At 38.7% G+C, this 19,398-nt stretch overlaps 2 protein-coding genes across 9 annotated transcripts in view; one reads left to right on the forward strand and one right to left on the reverse strand.

The window, feature by feature from the left end:
* Window positions 1–18,220, reverse strand: PRIMPOL (primase and DNA directed polymerase). Of its 7 annotated transcripts, XM_032686399.1 has the most exons (14): window positions 18,118–18,133; window positions 15,456–15,526; window positions 14,092–14,279; window positions 12,958–13,049; window positions 12,096–12,237; window positions 10,889–11,036; window positions 6,464–6,745; window positions 5,000–5,162; window positions 3,656–3,753; window positions 3,205–3,291; window positions 3,010–3,118; window positions 1,764–1,846; window positions 1,638–1,684; window positions 1–695 (listed from the first exon to the last, which is right to left on the reverse strand). In XM_032686399.1, exons 3-14 carry the CDS (start codon window positions 14,269–14,271, stop codon window positions 390–392), a joined length of 1,737 nt encoding a protein of 578 aa, XP_032542290.1. In that variant the 5' UTR covers window positions 14,272–14,279; window positions 15,456–15,526; window positions 18,118–18,133; the 3' UTR covers window positions 1–389. The 7 variants fall into 7 exon arrangements, with proteins under 7 accessions (XP_032542290.1, XP_032542289.1, XP_032542291.1 ...); XM_032686398.1 differs by lacking the exon at window positions 15,456–15,526 and having other exon boundaries at window positions 14,092–14,276; window positions 18,118–18,219; XM_032686400.1 differs by lacking the exons at window positions 15,456–15,526; window positions 18,118–18,133 and adding an exon at window positions 15,971–16,256 and having other exon boundaries at window positions 14,092–14,276.
* The window catches only part of CASP3 (caspase 3), a 13,996-nt gene continuing 12,766 nt past the window's right edge, over window positions 18,169–19,398 (forward strand). Inside the window, exon 1 of one of the 2 annotated variants that reach the window (XM_032686407.1) lies at window positions 18,169–18,266. The gene's annotated coding sequence lies outside the window, so the exon portion shown is untranslated. Of the gene's footprint in view, window positions 18,307–19,398 lie in introns of both variants that reach the window. The other variant, XM_032686406.1, reaches the window with a different exon arrangement.

Raw genomic sequence — 19,398 nt, forward strand, 5'->3', positions numbered from 1 at the left:
TGAACTATTCATAGACATCTTTTTATTAAATTTGTATTTTAAATAAATAATTTCATCCCATTTCTGGAACTAAAGAAGTCTGTTTAACTTGGTTTATCAATAAAACTTGGACATAAAACTAGCAAATAGAAACTGTACAGCAAGAGAGCGTTAAAAGTGCTAAGCTTGGAGCAGCATTCATGATGAGTGTTTCAGTCCAGCACTCTTCAGACTCGGCGTAATCTTCCATGATCTCCTCCTGCCTGTTCAAGATCATCCAGCTAATCTGCTCTTTGTCCTACACCTCTGGAATAGTGCTTTTGAACTACATGGCAGTATCTTTCCAGAGGCACACAGCACGCAGGTGTCATTGCTGGCAGTCTGTGTGCTGGCCATGGCCAAGCCAGTGGTTAGCTGCCTTCTTTATTGCAAGAGTCTTCTTTCCTTAAAGCTTCCAAAAGGGCTTCATCTGGGATTTCTTCCATGGCATAATTCAGGCTATCATTTGCAGCTTCAGCGAGTTCCACATCTTCAGCAGCTTCCAGGAAACAGGCATCATCGCTTGCATTTTCCCACTCGCTGTCTGACAACAAGAAGTCTTGAGACAAGCTGTTTGCCAGAGATCCTGAGCTTTCTGACAAGTCTGATGCATTAAAATGTGGTTTCACCTTTTCTTCTGTGTTCCCCCTTTCATCCATTGGTGTATACTCTTCTTCCTTTGAGAAACAAGAGTACTACTTACTCCATATGAAAATGGTCTTCATACCTTTAACTGCTCTGCAAATTTGCAACTTGTACTGTCACACATAATGGATACTACAGAAAGCTGGCCAACAAGACAGATTTTCCAGCATGTTAATTTATAACCATGTTAACCTCTGGAAGTCTATTTCAATAGGAGTAGAAATTTGCTGTTTTTCTAGCAACCTACAAGCAGTCTGTTGTATACAGCTTCTTAAAGTAATACAAGGTTAAAACTAATTTTAAGGTCCGTTTAAAGATACTGTCAGGATCTGAAAGTGCACTTAAATTGCACTTTCTGTGAAATAGTACTAATAGCTATTGATGCTCTGCTTAAGTAGAGCTTAATGTGTCATGCTGCAGTATGACCTTTAAAGCTGTCAAGTTAAATTCAAAAGTTGCAAAAATGCCGTTGCCTAAGCAGTGGAAAAACTAGTATGTTCAGGCCTTAGAATCTAGGTGCAGTATTAGGTTGGCTTAAATATTCTACCTGTTTAGGGGAAAGGTAACCGTGTTGATACACTAAAATGGAGATAAATGAACTTCAAATAGGAGGGTCACTGACCTCCATTTGACTCTGACTGACTCAAGTGTTCCAGGAGCAGCTCCATTTTGGCTTGCCCAGCATGAAATCAAACTCAGGCAGTTTTTCCATTCTACTTAACCCTGCAGTGTCCCTGTGGCTTATGCACTGGGAACTGTTGTTCAGATCAAAACAGAAGGAAGTCTTTAGTCCCAAGTGAAGTTAGGTGATTCCAGTAACTTAAAAATGAGTATATGGTGCTACCAGAACCTCTTCTATACCACTGTAACTAATGCGTGGAGCTCAGCAGACTGTGTCAGTGGGCATGTTCAGTGATTTCCAGAGACAACATGGCTCACAAGAACCTTAGCATATCGATAGGACAAAAACATACCTCTTTGAAAAGAGACGGGAGACATATCCCAGGTGGTAATGGAAAACCTAAATCAAATATAAGGCATTAAAATTAACATTCAAAAAAGTATTAAGTATAATTGCTTTGAGATCACAGACTACATACTTTGTGATTTGAAGTTCTGTTCTCTGCAGACAGGATCATGACACTTTTGATACCAGACTTCGTTCTTCAGATCTACCAGAATCCTAAGAATGAAATTATTTAGTTTTTTTCAGTAACAGTAAATAAATGAAATGAATTCATAGAGTAGGAAACTCTGACACTAAATGAACAGGTGTTTATCCTCAACTGTGGACATTGCTTTCATACTCTGACATACTTATTACATGTTTTGTACAATTTCTGATAAACTTCTAGCTTCATAAGTTAAAAGAAATAAGTTTTTAAGACTAACATCTGGAAGTGAAATTTAGTTAACTTCATTGCATTAAGCTTGGAAGGCAGTTATTAAAGTAAGCTTAGCATATGGGATTTAACTGTAAGATAAGATTTTGTTGCTGCTGCTGTTACAGATAATTTCATTATAAAATCACTATTTCCTGTCAACTGATTAGACCACCCAGCTTTTTCAGCTGTGCTTTACAAACACCAAACTTCAAGCAATGTGCTTGGGAAACACCATCTAGTGTAGTGCTGTAGGTTTTTTTGAGCATCCTTGTTTCTCAAAACCCTATTCCTTATGTTCAGTGACTTAAATGTTATAGAGTTATTTTTAAGTTAAAATATTTCTACTAATGATATACTGGAATTCTAATGTAATCTAAAAACCTGATTTTCCATCACTTATTTGCTAAAACTATGCAAAGTCCAACTCCTTTCAGAGTAACTGGCAAAACTCATCTTGACTAAAGCGGCAGCAGGAATTACCCTTCTAAAATGGTAATTCTCAATTATTAAAATGACAAAGTCATTTTAATAACATAATAACGTAATTTAAGGTGCACTGTAAATTAATTTGAAAGTGGTCTGCTTTCTTTTTGTGATTTTTCAGCTTCCTAGCTGTAAAGTATAAATGCATAGTGCTGCTTAATAGCTTTAACATACTCTGACTTTTATGCTAGCATCTTTAGGCACATATTTTAAATACCATGAATACCTACTTTGTAGAACTGTTAGAAATACAAGTTATCACAAAGTAAACTTTGGGGGAAAAGTTTGGTTTTGTCTGGGTTTTTTTGGGTTTGGTGTTTTTTTTTTTTAATCGAAGCATTGTATCCTCACAGAGGAAGACAACAGAAATTGTAACAGGTGCTAATTCTATCCATAAGAGATTTTTCAGCATTTTTAAAGAATAACAGTTAAGCAGGAGAATAAGAAAAAGCTGTTTAAAACTGAATAAAAAACACACATTATGTTGTTACTTTTGTGAGCTCTTCCAATATTTTCACACCAGCGGTAACCAGAAATATCATATACAAGTATTTCTTTGAGAGAGAAGTAATTCCACTGCCGTATCCCTGAGGGAAAAAAAATTAATTCTTTAAATTATTTAAAACTAGTGATGCAGAACACTCATTTGTGAATAATCAAGTGGTCTCTTTACCTCCTTGTAGCCCATCTTTATTAACCAGAGAATGAACAAAATTATCAATTTCTGGATATGGTGAACCCTGATAGCCTTCCATGGAATCTGTTAAAACAAAGGCCACATATACATACTGTTAGTGGCTTTGCCATGGTAACATGTAATTATCACACATTACACATTATATAGACAGAACATGCACATGAATCACATTGCACTCTCAGATGTGAAACCAGGGATAAATCCACTGTTACTTTCTTGTAGATCTTTAAACTGCTACTCCCACCCTCAAGAGGAGAAGGTAAATGGCATTCAGGGGTTGCAGAGCATCCTTCAGTACAGATGTCCTCTGCCTCCTGCAGAAGGGTAGCTGAAGAAGAGCCCTCCTAGAGGTTATCAGGTGTACAAGTCACAGTACATCAAATTAAAGAGAACTTTTTTTCTATACAGGAGATAAGGCTTGAGGTACCTTGGCTGCTTCTGGTTGTTTTACTGTTTAAAAAAGCAGACATTTTTCTCTCCTCCTCTGAAAAGCCAGATGACAGAACTTTTGTGTCATCACTCACTCTGAAGAAAGAAAAGAATACAATGGAAAATGTGTGATTCTTACAGCATAACACAGTACCATATAAGTTACCACAGTATGGCATAACATACCATGACAAAGCCGTGGGCCACTGGCTCCAGGGAGCCCAGCTGGAACAAGGGGGTGGCCAGGAGACCTCCAGAGGTCCCTGCCAACCTCAACCAGCCCATGATTCAGTGTGCACCATTCCCTATCCCTGGAGCACTCTCTCTTCTCACTCTGGCAGTTTCCCTGACTGGCACCAAGGGCAGGGGTTCCTCCTCCTCAGCAGCAACATTTGGTTCCTGGTGGAAGTCCCAGGACGCAGCCATTTAACAACTGCTGGTCCACGCTCCTACAGCATATTTATGTAAATATACCCTTTGAAAGGTTTCAATTTTTTTTTGTCTCTCTAAAATGAACTAGTTTTTTTTTGCCATGTTGCTAGCTGAAGCCAGATGATCAAAGAAATCTAAATTCAACACAGGAGAATTTCTCAGCCCTATTTATGACAGACTCAGCTGATGCCTATGATCTGAATACACTACATGATTTATGCTATGGGGTTGCTGGCATCAGTTCAGGATAATGAATATTTCAGGATATAAAACCTGAAGTCAGAACAAATCCATGTTTTGAATAAAAATATTATACCATTTTAACCCTCTTTCTGCTGCAGCAATGATTAGGATCTTCTTAGTACAGTGTATGATATATCAGAAGTTTAGATTAGCTACAGAAAACTTGGTTATTGTACATACGAGTACCCAAGGTAAGGAGGTATTTGTACCAAATGGGGAATCTGGTACGCAAGTAAACACGTACAGGATATTTCTTATCCTACTTTGGAAAATGTTCAGACTCTTCATATTTAACTGGCTGGAAATCTGTAATTTTTGTTTTCAGGTACAGAATCTGACCAAACTTAATAATGGTTAAGTTTTGGCATTTTGAGTGCGTACAGAGAAATGAGGCACAACTCAGGAGCTGTACCACATGTTCCGTGTCCTTTAAACACTTGAAGGTAGGTTCAAAAAAAAACCAAACCAAAAACCAAGACTCTCAAGAGTTTTGTTCTTGTTTTTTCTTCAAAAACAAGAAATTCTACTAGGAACTCCAAAATTACACTGTAACAATGTTAATGGAATAACTGCTCATTCGAAGCAGCTTTTTGTAACTGCTGCGGGAGAATTATCATTAAAATACTATTTAAAAATATCGTAAATTCCACTGGAATTAAATAATTACCTAATGTTGCAGATTAAAGAGGAAAGAAAATATGCTTCTTCCAAGGAAACATCCTTTTCACAGCTAGGGATAAACTTATTATCCTCTGCTATCTTCAGAATCACATTTTTTCCTGCTTTTGATGATTTATACATCCGGAAGTTTCTATTCTTTGTATAAACTCCTACAGGAAAACAAACATTTCGTAACATAACAATGCTGGCTAGGATTTAGGGTACTTAGCACTTGTAAATTAAACAATTTTCCTTAGACCCAGCTAAGAGTCTAATGAATGGACAAATAGTATTACTGACTTCAGCTCACACCCCATAGCTGAAATGCAACAAAGGAAGATCGTAACTCATGTACATTTTTATGTCAAAGAAGAATTAAGACAAACACTCAACACCCCTACACAGGCATCTTAATGATTCTGACATTATAATTGCTAAAAGTTTCACTTCAGTATAAGAAACCCGTGATTTCACATTAATTTTGTGAAATACAACTGAGGACAAAAAGCTGCACATTTATCATCAAATTCTTAGAAGGTGACACAGTCAAAACATATGGTTTTATTTAATTTCCATGTATGAATATGCTTGAAGGAATTTTGAACAGTATGTGAAAGTAATCCTTCTGAATTAGTAATGGAGAAACCTACTGTAGGGCCCACTCTGGGATTATATTTCAATAGATCAGACATATTGAGGAGGCCTGCAATGAAAGTGATCCTGAATTCCACGAGAAGAATCTGAAGGAATGGGGGTTCTTAAAAAAAAGACAGTAAAGTCTTGAAGTACATAACACATTGCTGTGCAAAAGCGTGCTGAGCTATTTTCATTTCACTGAGACAAGGCAAAAAGCAGAAAAAAGATACAGGAATGAAGAAGGGTGGAACTTTCAAACTTAAGTTTGACTATGCGTGTTGTGCTCCTGGAGATTAGTAACATTTTAATACCTTGAACAGGCTAAGCCCAGTTGGGCCATGAAGTGCCCAACCCAAAATTTCTATTATTCCATCACAAACCTAACAGCTGCCATTCCAAACAGGGAAAGAAGACTCAATTCATACACGCAGAACAATTCAGAAGGCCACGCCTGTAAGACTTATTCCATAATTAAGCAGCTCCTAATTCAACTGAAATAACAAAAAAATGCAATATATGCTATTCTCTTTTAATTCAAATGGGAGCACTAAGTATTAGATGAAAAAAAATTATTAGAGTCTTGTGTGGCAAGAATTTCTTCAAATTTCAGAAAAAAATAATTAAATGTAGTTCCATGGACCAAGAATCTAAGGTTCCTTTAAAGGATAGTACTTACGATCACAGTTTCAGCATGTATTGTATTTCATTTAAATTCTGACCATAGGGACAACAGTAAGAACACCACTGTTCTTACTGTCTGTAATAGAAAATTAAGAAACATCTAATTTCTTAACTTTGTTGCATCCCAAAGAAGTTTAAAAGCACTTATATTTACCCAGATCCACAAAAAGTTGCTTGTTGCCTTTTGTATCATTTACTATTAGAAAAGAAAAATCCAAATTTTCTCCCTGGTGTGACATTTCCATATCCTTTGTTTTGTGAGAAATGGCTGGCCAGCCTTCAACAGCTGTGAGGTTTGTAAGAGAACCATCTAATCCAACTGCTTCTGCAGAAGGCTGGAAAACACGTCCTGCTTCTTCTTCTGGAATCACAGCAGCAGCAGCCTTACTCTCCATTAATCTTATGGCAGGTTGCAAAATGGTTCTCACAAAGTTACCTTAAAAACAAACAAAAAAGGCCAAAAGCAGGTAACGTCATTTATGAGTCAAGAAAGAAAGAGTTTCTGTGCAAACATTTTTTAAAATAGCCAAGATGGAAGTGGTTGGAGTTTGGAGTCTTTTTAGCCCTCCTGCATTTTTAAAAAAACATTTTGGTCAGCCCACTGTACAAAATGGTTCTGGCCAATAACGAGAAACCAATGCTTAGTAAGAATTTGTATTAAGCTTCTTCAAAAAAACCCCAAAGACACAAACAAGCTCAGATTTAGGATTCTGAAAAGCTTGTGATTGTCCCTCTCACTGCTGCTTTCCCTAATACAATTTCCAGAATGACTGAAAATGTTTAGTTGCAGTTTCATAGTGTGCTCACTGCTCTAAGAGTTTGATCAAAGATACTCAAACAACAAATTATTTTTACAAAAGTATTTTGTAATGACTTTTCAAACTCCCACTATTGTAATTCAAATCCATTGTACCTCCAGGCTCTGCTAGATGGTAACCAAAGACAAACAAATAAAAACCATGGCCATATTACTTCCAGGAAGAAAGCGGAGAACAGAATAAATACAGATGTGGGAAAAAAACTATGAAGTCAAAGGAATACTGGCAAGGAGAATTCTGCAGTTGTTGGATGAACCTTCAGTGGGGAACACGAAAGAATATGAAATATAAGTCCTCCTATGGTACATATCAACAGAGTGACTCAGCATATCAAGCATCAATATCATCATTATCCTCATAATTCATTACAGGGCTACTGAGGCACACAAATGAGTCACAGTCACAGACAGCGTTTTAACCCTGTGTGTCCAAATACACACAGAGAAATTCTTAGTTTTATAACAATAGTTACTTGGATCTTCAGTTCAGGGAGAAAATGGACGTATTTCAGAACTGAAGTTTATTTCAATTATGATAAAAGTTAGAGTATCTGTAGAAGTCCTGGTTGACCACTTCACTTTTTTGTCTGGTGTCAGAATAGCAAGGGTTCTGTTAGTGAAAGATTATTTTGGGACTTATTTCTTTATCATTCACACATGCCTTTGTTTTCTCTCTTCCAATGTCTTCTAACTGGTCAGATGTGGGAAACAAAGCGTACATTCCATACTTTTGATCCTTGAATGTATTTTTGGTATGTGGGATCTGTCATCTGAGTTGATCATTGCAAATTCATTGATCGCCACAGCTTTCCTGTGGACATTACATGATCTCTCTCTTACATGAGCTATGAACTCAGCCCCTGTATATTAATTCTAGCTAGTAACTAATTCCCAATATTATATACTAGAAGTTTTAAATCATATTTAATTTTAAACCCATGCACTTTGTGCATGACTCCTGACATAAAATGCTTATGATACAATATCATCCAAGATGCGATACTTCGTTTTCTAGTTTATCCCACATAAATACCACTAACTCATCTTAAAGAACGTTTTGTATGAGGCAGAACACCACAGTGCTGAATACAAAAAAAGCCATTACTTTTTTCAATATATTTTGAAAAATATATTGATCCCTTCAAGTTTAATATTAGACAAAATCTTTCCATCACATCAAAAATATTCTTTTTTCATATAGGTTTTGGGAAATTACTTTATGTGGTTATCTGCATTTTTACTTCTTTACTACAGCAGAGTATTTTGCACAAAGTACAAAGCTAATGCACCTTAGCACAAGTTTGTTAAGCAGGTTACCAACATGCCCTAATGAAAAGTCTCAAGTATAATATTATTGGTAACATGCATGAATTTAACGCTGGCATTTACAGTTACAAAAACTTGATTTTTACTGTGACTTCAATATCTTGTTGTAAAGGCAAAGCTGGAATATGAATACACAAGCTAGAAATGTATTTTTAAATCTGGCAGTTTGTAAACAGGTCAAATTCACGTCACAGTGGAGACGCAGAACATTTAAACTGATGGGCCAGAATAAACAATTCAAGCTTCTACTGAAAGAACTGACTAATGTAATTTAGCTATCAAGATCAGAGGCTAAAATTGCTGTCATACCATATTATTTATCATCCATGTATTACTTAGGTGTTTATACTGGCAGAGAAGTTAAAAGGCCATACTTCTGAACTAAAAATTGCAGTGCTCTCATTTAAGTCTTCAGGGTTTGTAACTGCTACCACGGTGTCAAGTAAGAAATAACTGCTGTGTCACACTGAGATTTGGCAGCCAATAGTACAGGCAGCATTTGCTTATAACCAAGATAATCTGCTTGGCTTTCCTCGAGCTACTCCTCAAAAGATTTAGGGACACAGATTCCACTACTCCTAAGAATGAGAAATCGGGGTTTCTTAATGTTAAAAAAAGCTGGAAAAAAAAATCCTCTGTTCTGGTAATACTCTGTCCTCTTTGTGTTAGAGTTATGACCTGAATTTTGGCCTGAAGTGGTGCTTAGGCCATGGACCACATGCTTATACTAAAAATACTTGGGAAAAAAACTTGTATGTAAATGCAGGCTTACAATATCCATCCTGTCCTTACAGTTTGCTCTATTCCTCCAGATGTTCATGCTGACATGACCTTCCATAAATGATTCCTCAGAGCAACACAAAACGTGTCAACCCGATAACACTTCAATCCAGGAGTACATGTGTTGTCCCCATGAAGTAACTAGACAAATTCAAAAGGGAAATAAGATTTTCTCTAATGCTGTACTGGGCTAGACAGAAGTCCAGCACTTTGTCATTAATAACAGCATCACTGTGCAGTCATTAAGTACTAAAAGCAAAGAGATCATCTTTCCTGTGCTCTCTACAAGACTCTGCTAGGTCATACAGAGCCTAGTAAGAATCTACTTAAAAATACAGGAGGTATTAAAAAAATAAGAAATACAGTATAAACTTTACTCAAGACTGGAACGAAGGAGAGTGCAGAGCTAGAAAAAGAGGTAAGGGTGAGAAAGAGGACTGGGCATCAAGACAGTCAGACATTGTGACAAGTAGACAGCAGAATAAAAGTGGGAAACTGAGTGGGATCAAAATTTTGAACCAAACACCCTGAACTCTTCCTATTCTACTGCCAGGAGAAACCCAGTAACAATGCACATAATTTCTTGTAATCCTACTGCTGTTGTCACAGTTCTTCCTGAACACAAACAGTAGAGCTAAATGTCACAAATCCAAATTTCATCCCTTCTAATAACCCCTGAGATACTAATCTCTACATAATAGCATTTCTGCTTCTTTTCCCTCATCTTTTTTGTTTATTTGAAAAAAAACACAATAAGGAACAAAGGTTACAAAAATGAACACTCGAATATTAAGATATTACAAAACCAAGGTTGCAGGTGCAATGTTAATTAACCCAGAGTTCTGCATTTGTAGGTTGATACAGACTTTAATTCCACCACTGGGCAAGCTGTTTTCCATGAGTTCCTGCTCCACTCAGACAAAATTTAGCTGATATTCTACTGTGCCCTCATTGGTCAAAGTATGTCTATAAGACTGCTTTACTGCACACCACAGAGAATATACATACAAGAAAAAGAAATTATGAATTTCAACATTAACTTTTCTTACTGTTCACCACTAGCACTTCAGTGCTTCACAGGCAGTATTTTAAAAGTATATTCAAAATACTTCTGTTAAGTGAGGAGGTATTATTCTACTTATTTTAAAAATGGAGTCAAGACAATCCTGAACTGGCAACTCTTTGTGTTGGGAGTTGCCATATTCCAAGAAATACCAACTTACATTAACAATTAAAATTGCTTTCAGCTTCCTCTTAATCACGCTTATGCACAGCTGGCTTGAAATCATCTTTGTCCTGCCTTCCCGGCCCTATGCTGAGCACAAATGAACTGTATTTAGAGCAAATAACAGTAGCTTTAATTGTTAAGAATGACATTAACCTGCAAATTAAGGAGTCATACACTTGCCAGTTTCGTAGAAGTCAGTCTTGTCCATACTTTTATAAATAAAAGATACATGCTAATTATGGGAAAAGGAAGTAGAAGATGAGAAAAAATGAGGCTTGATGAAACTGATAGTAATTTCTGCTGGGATTACGTATTTGTTTCCACATATAATTCCATTAAAATAAATATTCAAATGTGAGATGGCACTGTTGTACGAAGACAAAACCTCATCTTTTATTTCCAGGTGTAAGAGAAAAGAACACACTTACCAACATGAATATTATCCTTAAATACAGTCTTTTGGGGTAGAAAGATTAAGTGCCGACTAAATTTTTCTTCAGTACTGGAATCTAAATTCAAGACATCTTTAGTTGAACAATTTACATCATAAAGTTCTTTTAATTTTTGGCTGACAAGCTGAAATCATAAACATTAATTATGTTATTTTCTCTAGCATTTTTAGTAGTGGTATCTATAAAACCTAACAAAAATGCAGATTCTACCTTTTCTCAAGGTTTCTTTTTGGGCTTTTTTTCTCATTTTAAGCATACAATTAAGTTAATTCAAACTAACTCATATCAAGTTTTAACCAAATTTGACATAGACCATATTTACTTAAATGTGCAAGTCACTGACTATACTACCACTGATAACCTGAGCAGACTTTCAGTTTTTCAGGTCAAAGTCTGATTTAGTGACTTTATCATCTAGGGTTTTTTCCACCACAAAGCAGTTCACACCCACAATGACAATATTTGTAACAGATACAAAAGTAGGTGACAGAAGTCTCACAAATAAATGTCCACTTACTAAGAGATTTTATTAGAAGATATCCTTCTAAAAACCTGCTGTATTTTCCACCTCTGTCATATTGAACTTGCAGAGGACTTAATTTTCCAACCAAATTTGCAATAAAGTGAAATACAATTGATAATTAGCAAAGATATTCAAATTTAGGCACCAAATTGATAAGTGCAGTCACATGATATTCTCCACATCATCATTTAACTCAACTATAATGAACTGTTGTCTAAAGAACCTTAAAATCAGGAGAGATTTATTTAAACCTTGATATACAACCATTTGGCAAAGTGAATGAACTTGGGAATATCTGATGGAACTTTTACTGATGCTACTTTAAAGAACCCCGAAACATTCCTTCAGTTTTACAGCTTTGAAGTGGCATAGGACATAAAACAATCTCCAAAAGTAAACTTACAGTTTACTTGTAGTAAACCTACAGTGAATACAAACATTCCAACAGCCATCATTCTTTATTTTTTCCTTTCACTTAAAGAAGAGAATCTTTGCTCTAATTAAAACAGTATTTTTACTTAATTAAAAATAACCACTAAGTCTACGATTTTTTTTAATTTTACCATAGCATAATTAAGATAAAGTGGTAAATCCTTTTGTTTCATATTAAATCCACAAGAAATTCATATTAATCTACAACACGACTTTGATCCAGTTTACCTCAATTAGCTTTGCAACCATACTCTTGCCATCTGCATCAGGATTTGCTGGTTTGTAGAACTCCAAATCAAAATAAAGTTTGCAAGCATCTTTTTCAGGAATTACTTCATAGCAATGCATAAGACTTGTTTTGTAACCTTTGCTAAGGAAAAACAAAAATAAATCACAACCTCTCACAATAAACATTATACATGCTTTTCAGTTGCAAACAAGAATCCCACAAGTCCTAAATATTTTTTTTATTTTTCAATCAACCACCCATATTAAAAAATGTAGCAGCCCTATAGCGCTTTGAAAAAATTTGTAACTAAGTTCAGCATCAAATATCAACAAAGGTTATTTGTCTGGCCTAGAATTTAATTTTGTAAAATATTCCTCTCCCCATGCTCCCACAAGTCTTACAATGCACACAGAAAGGCTGTTGAGCATTTAAGGAACTATGAAAACTACAGTAAAAAAATGAAGTTATCACACATATGTCTTAAACATGAACAATGAGATTATACAGAGTTTTTCTAACTAAATTAAAAAATAATCTCATTTTCAATTTGAGAAAAAAAATCAGGCTTTTCATATAAAAATTGACTCAGATTTCTTTTACTTCATAACTAGAAGTCTTATTGTAAAACAGCCAAATGGGGAAAAAAGTTCAGTACATGATCAAATTGTCAGTACTTGGAACTACATCATTTTTCCCATGGTCAAGACGAAACCTCAGGCAACTCATTACAGGTCTGTCCTAGTCAGAGCAGCAGGTAGCTCCTGGGGATGGCTATCCAGTCATACCTCTTACTAGGTAACAGGATATCCAGTACACTACTATCTTTTAGCAACATACAGCGGCACCTTTTCCCATACTCACGTGTAATAAAACCAAAGCTCTTTATATGTTGTCACCAGGTAAAACCTCTGTCCACTCTGTGCGTTCTTTTCCAAAGCAAATACATGAACATCCTTTTTAAATAAAAACATTGAAGGTTTTTCGGTTTAGTTTTATGCATAGAACCATTTAAAATCTTCCTATTTGACATTAATCAAAGGCTAGTAAAGACTAGAGAACTATAAGCAGATCACTTATCTTTTTTCAAGCCAAGTAGCACCTGGTTTTAATGTAGAACATCATTCTGATATAAGTTACAAAGGTGAAACTTCGAAGCATTTCTTTGCTGTGCATGAACATAACCTCTGCTTTCTCTGTAAAGTCTTCTTTTTTCTGGTCAGTGGCAAGTGCATCTAACGGGAGGAGGAACAATGCTCTCAAAGGATTGGCCTCATGGACATGATGGCAGCATATGGCTTTATGGCAAATATTTTTCAGACATTATGTTATTTAAATTAAAAAATAGAAATCTGAGAAGAAAACCCCAAAAAAAGTACTGCCAAGCCAGTGAGAGTGCATTTTGGAAAACAGACTGCCAAGATTACTTAAACACCTAAAACAGCGTGGAGAAAAACACAGTACTTTCTTTAAAAAGAGCAATCAATTTGAAAAGTATTAAACTGAAAGCAGAGGATACTTTTGCATAATATTTATTTGGTTCAACACTTCTTATCATCTGAACTTGCTACTCTGATGCCACTGGAGAGTTGTATTGTTTTTATTTTGTCTCCTGTTTCTCTCTTTTTGTTCCTTCTCTTTCTTCCTGCTCAGTTCTCACTACCTTCCCTTTCTCCTGCCAACCCTGGCAGCTTGCTTATCTTCAGAGGGAAGAAACCTAGCACTACAATGTTACCAAAAAGCACTTTACTATTAGATGTTAACATCACATATCAATGTGATATGTGTATGTTAGAATTAGAGCTAGTACTTCTTAGAGATACCTCCAGTGCTACGTGATCTCCTACAAAGACAAAAAACCTAAACTTGCTGTTTCAGGATTGGGAAGAAAAAAAAAAGATCTTGCAATCTGATAAAGACTTCACTGTCAACCAAGATTTTACGTGATGTTCAACCTTGAAAGTACATACAGAGTAGTTCATCTAACACATAACATACCTCTTTGCAGATTTTTACATAATTAAAAGCTTCAGCCTGTCGAGAAAATATTTTCCAAACAGAAGATGGCTGAAAGGGTTTGGACAGTCTTGGTCTATAAACTGTAGGAAGAGGGTTTCTTTCATAGTAGGATGCTCGTTCTTCCACTTTCTTCAGTCTTTCTTCCCATTTGCTCTTCATTTCTCCTAAAGCAATTACAAATAGTCAAATTAGTTTCAATTTCTGTTTGCACGACAATTTTAATTTTAATCATCACTGCTTTTGATTCTTGTTTTGTTGAATGTAATTTATCAATTAACCGGGAGTAGCTGATATTCAAATCAACACCCAACCTTGCTATGATACTCATTTTAATTAAATCTATCTACACTGTTTTGGAAGTACAAGAGCTTCATATTAATGCTATCAAAAATAAACACAACAGAAAAATCACAATAAGGGAAAGCCTAGGAAGTTTCCTTTCTATCTACAGAATGGTATTACATTCCTCCTCAAAAAGTATACAAACTCTGCCAACTAGCCACACAACATCAGTAATGAGTGAAAAAATAGTATTATTTCTTCTTTATGGCTGGGGAGACAAATGAGATCATTAATTGGTATGGGTAGTGCAGCACTTGAGTTCCTCAGAAGAATTAAGATTTCAGTGACTCTAGCTCTGAGCTCTATATCTCAAAGTAAAAGAACTGAAATCTAAAATGAGGGCTCCATTCTCCACTGCTGACCTTTGCTACTGATCAGTGATACGTTCACCTGCTTTTAAAATCTCATGTACTTTCTCCCAGTCTCAAGACAGCAACCTTATCTCTTTTCAAGAAATAGCACCCTACAGTAACACTTGCTTATCTTGTAACCTTTAAACTCCTAGTTCCATAAAGTAATTCAAATGCTACAGAGTAGTGTAGTAAAGCACAAACACACGTATGTACAAATATCTGTAAGTTGAACACTTGCAAATCAGAGAAAAGTCTTGCTAAGAAACGGTGAAACAGAGGAAGAGGGGTAAGAAGGAACAAACATGAAGGGGAATCTTTTTGTTTTGTCCAGTATAACCACTTGGTTCTCATAACAGCCTACCAGATGCAATGAAAGATAAAAATGAAACTGACTGTACTCAAAAGTGTTCAAACCTTTAACAAGCTGTATCCACAAGGTGAGTTTAAGTATTTAAATATTTTGTGAGGCTCCAAAGCCCAGATTTTAGATCCTCTGAATTCCCCCTCTAAGTTTTCCACAGCAAAAGTTACTGGACACTTACATTTCTGCCCACTGTACCTCTAAGCCTGCCTGTGTTTTGATAGTTTAGTGCCTATTCAAGTCTTAATAACAGAATGTTTTTTCTCTAACAGGGGTCAAAAATATTATCTCTATAGATCTTGTCAGTCTTCTGACCTATGCACTTCCTCCACTCCCTTTTTGTGCAATTAATTTCTTCCTGGGGAATGAAAAGTTAAATTACAGACAGCAATCAGCATTTCTCAGAAGTGCTAGTAAAACCCTCATTTCGTTTTCATGTTGTTGGCTCTGTTGTAAATTCACGGGTGCAGAGGACATTCCCTACATCAGCACTTTCCCACAAGGTGACCATTAAAAAAGGAAAGTGAAAGAGAATTTCTGTAGGTCTCTACTCATTTTAAAGTTTCTAGTTATATTAGGCTACATTTTCGGAGAAACACAGCTGGGAGGATATCTGAACCTGGGAGAAGGTTGATGACCCTTACTTTAAAACTTAAACCTATCACTGTTCTTTGCAGTCCAAACACTCTCAGATTCTCAGCAGTCCAACATGTCAGTCTTTCCAAGGTAACTTCAGTTCCTGCGTGAACTACAACACAGCACATCCATTTAGAGCATGTACAGTTTACACTTACAGACTAACCTTCTGAATTCACTGGGGAATTCACGCTTCATCTTCCTCTCTTCTGTCCCACCAGAAGTAAGGGGAGTAGTTATTTTTATTTTACTTGACAGAAAGAAATTTTGTCCCCAGCATGTTTGGACTTTAGTGTTATTGACTGAGCGGGATGGAGAGCCTGGGAAAATGTCTCCTGAGAGATGACTTGAAGAACTTGCTATTTCAGTTTCTCTGTTTGATGGAGGACTACTCACCTGGTTACTGCTGAGCACAGTTGACATCCTGTATTTTTATACCAGGTTATAGGGTTGGTTTGAGACTTTTTTTGTTTGGCGGTTGTATTTTTTTTTTTTTACTAAAATGTAGGGACATATATGATGAAATCACACATCTATGTTTGTCTTTCCCCTGTAGCATGAGGGATTTCTGAAATGGTTTTAAAAATGTTTAAAAAAAATGCTCAAAAATCTGTAATGATTATGATAAAACACACTATCCACACCTGCTGAGAAGTGAAGCTGAGACATGCAAATCAATTGCTACTCAAAATAACGTAATTACAGTTGTTTCCTGGCCAGTATGCATCATGCAACATAGCTCTATGGCAGAATTCATGGTCCTTGACACAAATAAATCCGTGAGATTTTCTCCCAGCTACTGATTCCAGCCTTAGAAGAACATAATAAATAATGATGCCTCCATTGTCAAATTTCTTAATGTTAGTGAAAATTAGCTGAGCTATCCTTATGTTGAGCTGACCTGTGGCATACCGACAAACACTACTCATCTTCCCTCAACAACAGCAAGGAGCACCAAATTTTCATCTTGCCCTCCTAAGAGAGGAAGTGGCCTGTACAATCACAGAATCAGAGAATGGGGCAGGTTGGAAGGGACTACAGTGGGTCATCTGGTCCAACCCCTCCACTTAAGCACAGGATTGCATCCAGACGGTTCTTGAATATCTTCAGTGAGGGAGACTCCACAATCTCTCCAGGCAATCTGTTCCTCAAATTAAGATTTGAGGACTTCTGTGCAAAACTCAGTATTTTAGACCAGGTATATAAGACCTCAAAAAGTAGGTTAGTATCTGTTGTGAGAAGCTGGAATATGTAGTTTCCAATGTTATCTTACTCTGACGTCTGCTATGGAAGGTCACTGTACAAATATGAAACTAACTGACCTGAAAGTTGATGGTGAAGCCAAAACCAGCCCTCAGCTTTAGAGAGCTGTTGTGCAAGGCAGATCAGCAGGCAGGCAGGGACAGTCAGAGTGTCCCTGTCTGTTGGTGTTATAAGCCTGAGGCTCTGACTGTGCATGGTGGGCAATAACCTCACACAAGGGGTAGGTTCTGCTGCGGTACAGGCCAGCACAGCCGTGGGGATCTCACACGCCAAGGTCTGGAAGGTGGCCACTTGTTTGGTAATCGTCCCCACAGATTACTGACTTTACAAACCACCATTCTGTCAAAATCACAGAATACTGTGTTTGAAGAAGCCCCTGAGAATCATCACATCCAATCCTTAAGCCTGCACAGGACCAGACACGAGAATGACACCACGTGCCTGAGAGTATCATCTAAATACTTCTTGAACTTTGTCAGGCTTGGTGCTCTGACCACTTCCCTGGGAAGCCTGTTCCAGTGCCCAACCACCCTCTGGGTGAGAAATCTTTTCCATTTGTTCAGATGAGGCTGAACAGACCAAGTGACCTCAGCGGCTCCTCATACGGCTTCCCCTCAAGGCCCTTCACAATCTTCGCTGCCCTCCTTTGGACGCTAACAGCTCAATATCTTTCTTATATTGTGGTGCCCAAAACTGCACACAGTATTCAAGATGAGGCCACATCAGCATGGTGCAAATGTACCAGAAAACTACATTTCTCTCAGCAGGCAGAGGAACTGAAACAACAGGCCAAACCTAACGGGGTTTGGGTTACACCACTCAAACCGAAGAGCAGCGAGTGCAGCAGTTCCCGGCTCGGCGCTCTGACCCCGCAGGGCGCGGCGGTTCGGCGTCCTCCCGTGTCCCGCAGCGTACCCTTGGGGCCCGGACCGGCAGCCCCTTAGCTCATCCTGGCCTCGCACCGCCTCCCCTCGGCTCCGGGAGCCGCCTCGCACGACGGGACCGCCTTCCCCAACCCCCCGAGGCCGCTCCCCGCCGGCACCGACTCACCTCCCCCGCCGCTCGCTGCCGCCATTGGGGCGGCCTGCCCGCCCTGCGCGGGGAGGAGCCAACGCTGTGCCGGGCGGGCCCACGGCCGCGGGGTTCCCTCGGCGCCGAGCCGTGCCCAGCGCAGCCCGGCCGAGCGCAGGGGAAGGCAGGTTGGAGCGCAGCGCCGAGAGCGGGCGGACGGCAGAGGCGGTGGGTGCTATCGGCGGCAGGGATGCGGGCGCGGCGGTGCTGGGGCCAAACAAAGCGGCGGGGGGTGGGGTAGACCCGGCTGTAGCTCTCCAGCTCCGCGTGGCCGCCCGCATCTCCTCCAGAGGGGGTCGGCTGCGGGGGCAGGAGGGCAGTCGCGTATCGGCGGGGGCGGGCCTGGCTCGGAGCGCCGCCTCGCCGCTGCCCCAGGGCCCCGCGGGGCTCCCGGCACGGCGGGTCCGGCGGTGCTGCGGGCGGGGGTCCCGCGGTGCTGCGGGCGGGGGTCCGTCCCGCCCTGCCCGCGGGTGAGGCGGCAGAGCGGCCACGGTGCTCTCCCGGCGCCTGCCGCTTTCCCCTGCCCGGGGCAGGGCGCGGGACCTCGGCTATGAGTTTTCCAGAAGCTTAAGGTAGACAGTTTGCTCCGTTTCAGCCTGCTTTTGTGGAGAAGCTGCCGAAACAAACGAACAAGCAAACAAACAAACAAAAAATAGGAGAAAAGAGAAAGGAAAAAAAAAAAAGCTGCTCTCTGGTGTCCCCCCCGGTAGACCATCAACTAACCGGAAGCGCAGGGTCAGAATCTGCATCTGTATCTACCAAAACAAAGCGGGTTAAACCTCGTGTGTACCGGCCGTGCCAGTGCTGGAGGAACTTAGTTTGAGACTCTCACAGACACTGTGACTAACCTTTTCTAATCTAGTCTTTTACCCTTTGACTCATAGTTCTCTCCTTCAATTATCTGCCTGTCAAATGGTAGGTTTCAAACTAACACATCATGCCGTTGATGTTAAGGAGCCCGATAAGGCTATTGCTTATTGCATTGGTGATGTGTTTTAATTGTATTGGTGAATTAATAAGCAAGGGTCCCATCTACACTCGGAATAATTTCAGCTCTTGCTAATTTTGCATCTTAATGCTGACTAACTAGAAGTCTGTTTGCTTTTGGAAGATCAGAGTGCTGGCCCGGTGTCTGGGCTTTCCAACTACCACATCCAGACCAGAAGTAATGGGAAAGGCTGTCACAGAATTGGCATGCTTCCATCAGTAGTAGCAGTATTTAGTAGGGGGATATTGTCATATGGAAAATATAATGGTATA

The sequence above is a fragment of the Chiroxiphia lanceolata genome, chromosome 4 (assembly GCF_009829145.1).
Source record: "Chiroxiphia lanceolata isolate bChiLan1 chromosome 4, bChiLan1.pri, whole genome shotgun sequence".
NCBI lineage: Eukaryota > Metazoa > Chordata > Aves > Passeriformes > Pipridae > Chiroxiphia > Chiroxiphia lanceolata.